This window comes from Rhineura floridana, chromosome 4 (assembly GCF_030035675.1).
Source record: "Rhineura floridana isolate rRhiFlo1 chromosome 4, rRhiFlo1.hap2, whole genome shotgun sequence".
In the NCBI taxonomy this organism is placed as follows: Eukaryota; Metazoa; Chordata; class Lepidosauria; order Squamata; family Rhineuridae; genus Rhineura; species Rhineura floridana.
Genome location: NC_084483.1, coordinates 36234878 through 36243673, shown reverse-complemented (window position 1 = coordinate 36243673; position 8796 = coordinate 36234878). Strand labels below are relative to the sequence as shown.

At 39.9% G+C, this 8796-nt stretch overlaps 1 protein-coding gene across 1 annotated transcript; it reads left to right on the top strand.

Annotated features, from left to right (window-relative positions):
- Positions 1 to 2218: 2218 nt before the first annotated feature.
- Positions 2219 to 4297, top strand: ID2 (inhibitor of DNA binding 2). Its single transcript, XM_061622831.1, has 3 exons — positions 2219 to 2700; positions 3011 to 3075; positions 3682 to 4297. Exons 1-2 carry the CDS (start codon positions 2353 to 2355, stop codon positions 3065 to 3067), a joined length of 405 nt encoding a protein of 134 aa, XP_061478815.1. The 5' UTR covers positions 2219 to 2352; the 3' UTR covers positions 3068 to 3075; positions 3682 to 4297.
- Positions 4298 to 8796: the final 4499 nt, after the last annotated feature.

The following is an 8796-nucleotide window of genomic DNA, read 5'->3' as shown; positions in this document are numbered from 1 at the left end:
AGGTATAGAAGCATAATCTTGTAGTGTGCTTGTGGCAGTGAAGCCCTCCACAAAACTGCATCCCTTGGGGAGAAGGGAGAAATAGAGTGAGAGAGCAAGCTGCCTCTACCCTCTACCTTCCAAGAACACATAATCTGGCACTCCATGTTTATAACCACTCATATAGATTGCCTACTCAAGCAGTTTCCCTTGAGGGATGGGAAAGACAAGGTACAAACAAGAGCTCCGCATGAGGGAATGTCATTGAGTGTTATAGTCCACACATTTTTTTAGATACGTGGTGATGGGAGGGACATCCACTGTCCTCATTACATGAGAGCTGCATGCACAATCTGAACTGGGTCAATAGAAAAACAAGAATGGGGGAGAGGAGGATGCGATTCACCCATGTTCTTAATTCTGTGTGTATACCAGTCTGTATGCAATATAATTTACCAGCTAAAACTTTCCAGTCTCTTTAAAGTGCTATTTGAAAAGCCAAAGTTGGGCTCTGACAAGGTGTAACAACAGGTTTTAGGGAATAGGACAGTAGCTATAAGTGACTATAGTTCATCAAGAAGCCAAGAATCCCCTCTGAAGACACCAAAATGTGAAGGCCTTCCAATAGCCCAGAGAGGGCAAAGGGCAGAGACAAATGTCTACCCTGGAAACAACGATCTAACCTGCACAAGTAGTTATCTCTCTCAAAGCTAGTAACAGAATACAGAAATGCATTATAGGCAAAATAGATTTTACAAAAATAAAAACACCCAGAATCTAATGTTAACTGGTTCTGTATTTATATTTAGTGAACCATCATATCATAATTAGGCATGATGACCCCGGTGGAGTGGTACAGGGATTTGTTCTGTTGCTGGCAGAATGTCTTTAAAAAAAAATGTCAGCAAAAGCCAAATGTTTTCTTTAAAATGTTTCTAACAACACTGGCAATAGTGTGCAAATTGCACATACACAAGCATTCATATTTGCACTACAATTCATATATATCATTAATTGTGACATACACATTAAAGAGGCACAAACGGGAGTCTCACAAGGGGAATACATGCATGTTACGTATGTACATTAGCTTAATGCTCTGAAATTTATGGCATTGTGTAGCTAGCATACGTTATGAAACTAAATGACTCCATCATCTCAAAAACGTCTGGATTCAAGCACTGTGCTGCTGGTAGAAGGGATAGTTCCATTTAGCCTTTGCATGCTTGACAGATGTGCTTTACTGGGTTACAGCTACCCCTCCTGCAGTGCCTCAGCTTCCTGCATCCAATGTTGTCTTTTCACTAAAATAGCCACAAATGAAAGTATAAACAAGTTAGTTATTTTGACCAAATAATTACAGTACCTGTGTGTGAGACATACACACAAATCTGCTCAAAAGCTCTCTTGCTCTCTTAAGTTAACAACTTTCACTGCAATATGCAGGCCTGTTTATCTGGAGCAGTTCCCATCGTTGACCAAAGGACTGCTTCAATACAAGTAATTTGTGATTGTATGTCTTAGGATAATGAGACTTTCAACACGTTATGCCAGCAAACTGGAAGTTAATATCACTGTTTTTTGTTCCACTTACAGTACTTGTACTTCTCCCTTTCCTTTAAATACCTTATGCATCTAAAACCACTCTTTCACGTTGTTTTTTAAATTAGTATAATATTGACTGGGTGGCCATTGCTTGGAAGAAAGCCAATGTGTCATGATCATGCTAGCCATATTCTCCCTTTACTGTCAGAGGTGGTATGCTTATGAATTCCAGTTACTGGAAATCAAAAGAAGGAAGGACAAGTGTCCCATTGGCATCCGGTTGGTTCCTGTGAGAACAGGATGCTGGACTTGATGGGCCTTTGGTCTCATCTAACAGGGTTCTTCTAAACGTTCTTATCAGACCTGGCTTCTTGGAATCAAGATACAAAAACAGCCATTTTCTCTTGTTTCTTTTTGAAATGGTCTCAGGTTGACTCAAGACTCAGCACTGCCTGTGCAGTATTTACTACCCACAGCTGTGCTTGGAACACGCCCCCCTCTCCCAGGATTGGCTCAGAAAGCGGAAGGCCTGAGCATTCTCTTGGGTTAGATTTCTACCAGTGAGAAGTGTCTCAGCGCCTAACAGACACATTAGGAGCCTCCAATAGCAGCGAAAGCAGCCTGGATTTGTCAGCCACGGGACGTGCAGTATAAAAGCAGGAACAGGCGGCTCAGACTTCATTCTTACTGTCGACTAGGCAGCCGCACGGAGAAAGAGAAGAAAGTGAGACAGCGGGGGGGAGGGAGAAGAGAGATTTCCACCCCACGGTGCGTGTTATTTTGTATCCAAAGGAAGACCCGGCTCTTCGCTCTCCGCTCTCCTCGAGCATGAAAGCATTCAGTCCTGTTCGATCTGTCAGGAAAAGCAGTCTCTCAGAACACAGCCTGGGGATATCCCGGAGCAAAACCCCGGTGGATGACCCTCTGAGTTTGCTGTACAACATGAACGACTGTTACTCTAAACTGAAAGAGCTGGTACCCAGCATCCCTCAGAACAAGAAAGTGAGCAAGATGGAAATCCTGCAGCATGTTATCGACTACATCCTGGACCTGCAAATCGCTCTAGACACGCATCCCAGCATTGTCAGCCTCCATCACCAGAGACCAGGACAAAACCATTCCTCAAGAACCCCCTTGACCACCTTAAATACAGATATCAGTATCTTGTCACTACAGGTAAGCGCTCTGTCAGTGGCTGACTTCTTCCCGGCTATTTCGCCTGTCGTGTCTTTAATGGGATTTGAGAAAACGACATTGTTCTGAATCTGCGTGGTTTGGGATGTCTTTCAAGGTGGTGGCTGAATTAAAAGGGAAACCATAATTAGCTTGGATTCTTTATCCATTCTAATGTCACCCGGTGTTGTCAAATAGGAATCCTGACCGATCATGTTTAGCATCTTTGTAATCTAGAGTACTTCATATGCTTTCTTGAACTGTTAAGATGCTTAACACCACACTGTCTTCCTCCTTCCCTCCCTCGTTGCAGGCAGCTGAATTCCCCTCAGAGTTAATGTCAAATGACAGCAAAGCACTCTGTGGCTAAATGAACTGGTAAGTTCCTTGTACTGTTTTGTTTTTTAAAAACAAAATGATTTAACAAAATGTCCCATTCAGAGCTGCAGGAAGGGTCCTGACTGGTGTTCAGAAATGCACTCAGAACAATATAAAATGACATAGAATTGAAGAATCTTACGAAGTGGCAGTTAAGTCATAAAATGCATCTTAGCGTCTGCATATGCAGACACTGTGTACTGTAAATTCAGGGACAGTCTCCAAAAGGCTGAAGCTATGAGGCAGTGAAACTTAACATGGTGATATGGAATTGTTCCTTGGATCAGCTGAAGAACTTTTAATCAAATTATAATTGTTCCAAGAGGTAGGTTAGTGTCTCTTGTCACTGCTGACAGAGATTCATATAGTGATTAGGTATAGAACTGGGGGTTTTGCCAGTAGTCTCTCACACACAAACACAGGCATGTGTGTGTGTGTTAAGAGAGAGTGCATTTGCGCACATGCTGCATCTGGACGCCAGGGTTTGCCCAATCTTTGAGTGTTTGGTTAAATGTTCAAACTGTGGCTTCCTCTCTGGCGCCAGTCTGTCCGGATCTCTGCCCTGTTAGCATTCTTCTAAATATGCCTCTCTTCAATCTTTTGCAGGTGTTTGCTGACTTTTTTTTTTTTTTTTGCACAAGAAGACAGCCTCTTTTTTCTTTTGGCAAGCTGCTGAATCCAATTTTCAGCTGAATTTGGAGAGGAAATCCATATCCAGTTAAATGGACATTTTAAACAAAATTGTGGACACCATCTCCTCTCCCATCTACAACATGGACTAATCTTAATTATTTATGAAGAGACTTTTAAAATGCCCTTTCCCTAGTTGGAAGGCTTCATTTATATACTATTCCCACAACGGGGAGTGAAATAAAATGTAAAAAACTCATGAGGAATTGCCCGTTTTAAAACAGACTTTGCCTTTTTTTCTCCAAAGGTGGAGCGTGAGTACTAGAAGGATTAAGTGTTCAGTTTTTCGGTGAAGTCTTTGTCAAAAATTATCCTCTTTTGACACAATCGCAGGACTGAATGCTGTGTATATATTTATATATAAATATGGGAATTAAACTTTGAACTCTTTAATTAGAGTTTTCTTGTATAGTAGCAGAAATGTGTATTTCTGCAAAAAGTATAATGATGTACATAATCATGCTAAACTTTTTATAAAAGTTTAGTTGTAAACGTAACCTTTTTATACAAAATCAAAATAAATAATGTGTGTTTACTGAGCAATTTGTTTGCTTTATTCATAGGGACCAATAGTTTTCTGAATGTGATTTTAAAAAATACAAATGATGAGCAAAATGCCAATTAAAATACTTGTGAAGTGTATGCAATAAAGAGTACCTGAAATGAATGCACTCATAAGAAAGAGGCATGATAGATGCCTGATTAATCAGCTTGTGAAATCATGTAGGAGAAACTGCTTAGATTGTTCCTTACTAAGAGAATGATGTTAAGCTCTGGCAAAATCACTTTCAGCTTAGCAGGTGAAATTCTTTTGGTCTGTTTTCTCTTCATCCTGTGTTGATTAACCCATGTTCACTTCTCAAAGCACCTATTTCAACTCTGGCAAATGCTCTTTTGGATAATCATGCATAATAACAAAGATTAGTAGATAGCTGTTTACTTTCCCTAACCACACAGTTTGTATAATATTTTTTAATGGAAAAGCTGATGTATAACACTAAATCAAAATTTACGTAAATTCTTGTAATATTTCAAGGAAAGCGGTATTAGTTAATTGGTTACAGCAGCTTCCCTATATGACTAAGCTGCTGAGAAATGAAAGTCACCCCTCATGTTGTTGATTAAACTTTGGCTGCTCTAAGCATCGCTCTCTCCCTACAAAAACAATTAAGTTGCATTTGTAGTACTGCCTTAAGGCTTTAATCCTGTACATAGTTAGGATGTCAAAATTGTAGTTAATTGAAGTATGTGCAAGGTTGCAACCCCATGTCCTCTCCCCCCCCACCGATTATACAGCTTTTATCCTGTTGTGTGTGTAACACCAACTTCCTAATGTAGAAATACTCTTTAGTGACAGTTACACTATACATGCCTAATACAAATTAATGGGATGTGTTTATTATATCCCCCCATTTTTAGGCCACAGTGTTGATCTCCCTACTTTAGGCAAAGCTGTAACACAAGCATGTTCAGTACAAGCAGATACCGTGGGTTACACACAGTTTTAGCAAGAGCCCTGCTGAGGAATGCTTTGTAGGCACCTGGGTGTAAGTCTGAGATTTCTGTGCTTTGGGGACTCATAGTGAAATGCAGAAGCCTCACCTGGGGCCTGGAACACTTTCACCAAAGAGAACAGGTGTGTGGGTGGCGCCATACAGTCTGCTGCAGCTGTCTTTCCTTGCCCTTGACATCAAATCCATCCAGAAACTGGGGGGAAAGCCAGCTCTGATCTGTTTAATAGAGAAGCTGCCCCAACCAATCAGTAACCCAGCCTTCTCAAGAGGGATCAGGGCAATCTAAGCGGGAAGAGGGCTCTTCTTCTCTCCCGTCTGTGCTGCACGACTATGTCAAATTCATGAGGACCTCAAGCTTTAAATACTCAACGAATATGCTGTATCTTTTATGGATAAGTTCCACTATTCCCAAAATAGGCAATGTTCTGCCAATAGTAGAACATTAGAAGTTTAGAGTAGCATGTCTGAACTTTCTCATGCATAGTGGTATTTAATCAGCTTATAGTTTTCTATAGAGTATTTTGGCTGTTCCCAAGAGCAACCCAAACAGTACCAGTATGAGTCACTATCCTGATTTCCCTTTCTTTCAAGGCATTTCATTTAATATTCAAATTCAGGCTCTTTAACATAGGCAGAACACTATGTCATTAAAGTCACTGATGTTTTCACTCTTTAGGAATAAAATAATAACACTGAAAACTTTTAGCAGTTATTTACAACTTCAATTTTGAACACTTTAGAATGTCATGACAGAATCAAAACCCAAACTAGCTCCACACATCCTGCCCTGCAGTTTCTCATCAGTTGTATTATCACTGTACAGACAAGGGAAGAGGAGAGAATTAACTAATAAATCCTGTGTGACAAATATATACCTTAAACACCCCATTCAACTATCACTTAAAATTTTATATCTACATTTTTTGCATTCTTACAGACTTCCTTAGTTACATCATTTTGTTAAAAAACTTCTCAGCATTTTAACAGAAATGGAGATTTTACATGAATTTAATTTTATTGTACACTTGTACTGTATAAGCATATCACACTAAAATACAACAATGTATTCAAATCCAACACTTCACAGAAGGCACAAGTGTCAAAAATAGAGCAGTATATTATCAAACCTGTGTTTTTGCATCCGATTATGAGAACAGAACAAGAATAATCACTATCGTGAATTATAAACAGAATTTAGATGGAAGTGAATTTCAGGGAACAGACACCTTCAATATTTTATTTTCCAGATCAACTGACAGATCTGTGGGCAGCTGTAAATCATTAACATGAACAGCACCCAGAGCAAACTTCTGAAAGCTCTTACCATTTAACCATATTTCATATGATCACAGTTTTGCTCATAGAAAAAACTTGGTGAAAGTGTTTAGAAGCACTTTTCTTTCTTCCAAATCAGGCCTTTGCTGTCTATTGGTCAACAATCCCAATGAACATAGCACATTCTTGAATCAATTAACTAGCAGTATTGTCATGATCACTCAACAGATAAAATGAATGATAATATAAAAGCCTTTTGGAAGAGTTTTTTGGGGAAATAATTTCATTTTATCCTCTTGTGAACAAAAAGAAATGAGAAGAAGCGAGGATTAATGAAGCATTCTTAAGCAATTGTGAGAACCTGTTTGACAAAAGTTTCCTAAGGAACAAAGATCACAGTGCTATCTTTTAGGGCCTAATCTCCTATGGGAGCAGGGGGCCACCACCACTCACATTTACAGACTCAGCACTGAACAAAAGTGGAGGACAATACGGAACTGGACAGCTATGGTCAGAGGTGCATCAGTTAAAGTTAGCTAACAAAAATGATTCCACATGGTAACTCTTGCACAGTGTAAGCCAGTCTCATAAATTACATCCTTGTCAAGTTCAAGTTACAAAAGCACAAAAAAAATTAAGGGAACTGTCCAGTCACAAGTTTTGGGTTACTAACAATTTGCCGAAGTGCTTTAGAAAGCATCACTCACAACAAAAAAACACCTTGCCATTGGTTGGATTCATATATTCACTGTTAAGTAGATAAAGAAGTCTACTGTTACTGCAATGTAATGTGTGGAAATGCATGCAAATATTGAATATTCCTATTCTTGAGCTGCATTCCATTCATGCCAACCATTACAGTTGCTGTCTGTGGAGAGTGAGTGCCACCTTCTGTCCTATACAAACATAGCAACTTACTGGGGTTTTTTTTAAAAAAATCTGTTTTTACAAATAGATCAGAAAGACTATATACTTGCATTTGAAAGAAGGAAATTCAAAGTAAATTTTGAAATCAATGTATTTATTTATTATATTTTCATCACCCTTCTTCCCAAAGTATCCCACTTTAATTTAATTATTAAAGTGACTCAAATGCTCTCAGGTATTTTCTCAAAAATCTGGTTTATGACTCTGTAACTTAATTTGGTTGCCAAATAAAAACCTTTCATGTCAAAAAGGGGCAGAGATCTTCCTTGTAAAGAGTACTGGGATTCCATAGAAACAAGAGGTATGGGGCACCCACTGCATTCTATAGAACAAGACACACAGAATATTCTAATGCAAGTTCTCCATTAATCACAAGTCTCTCCACAACATGTCAGTAGCCTTGCTGCTATTCTACCTAGCTACAGCCGAGAGAGAGATTAGACATTGAGAGTGAGACCCGCTCCACCAGTCTGAATGGGCCCAGCTGTCATTGACTCCTGTTGTTTATTATTTATACGTTTTCTTACCAGCCCCCATGGACAGGCGGGTTGCAGCAATACAATCATACCATTCAAAACAAATAAAAGTAGTAAAACACTTTATATAGCATTATAAAAACATTTTTATAGTTCTTCCTTTGGGAAAAAGGGAGGGAGGGAGGGAGCGAGGGATGGATGGATGGACGGACAGACAGACCAAAAGAGCAGAGATGGGTCCTACAATACCTTAACTGTCAAAGGCCAGGGTAAAGAGGGACACCTTCAGCATACAGTGAAAGCTCTGCAATGAAGATGCTAGATGGACCGATGTGGAGAAGGAATTCCACAATTTAGGGGCTGCCACAGAGAACCCTCTCCTGGACCACTATGGTGGCAGAACTATCTGGGGGGGGGCTGCCAATCCTAACACCCAAGAGGCTCTGTAGGCATGGAGGCAATCTTTCAGCTATTTGGTCCCTAAGTTGTTAAGGACTTTAAAAACCAGTGTGAGCACCTTGATTTGGGTCTGGAAACAAAATGGCAGCCAGTGCAGCTGTTTTAAAACAGTGGTTATATGAGCTCTAAATAAAAACCCATCCAGTAACCTGGCCACTGCAGTTTGGATCAGTCGAAGCTTCTGAGTAATCTTCAAGGGAAAGTCCATGTAGAACACATTGCAATAGTCCAGTCTGGAGGTTACCAGAGCAGGAAGTACAGTGGCCAAGCCATCTCTGCCCAAGAAGTGCTGTACCTGGCAAACCAGGTATAGCTAGAAACAGGCACTCCCAGCCACAGAAGCTACCTGAACCACCAGTGATAGTGTTGGATCCAGGAGT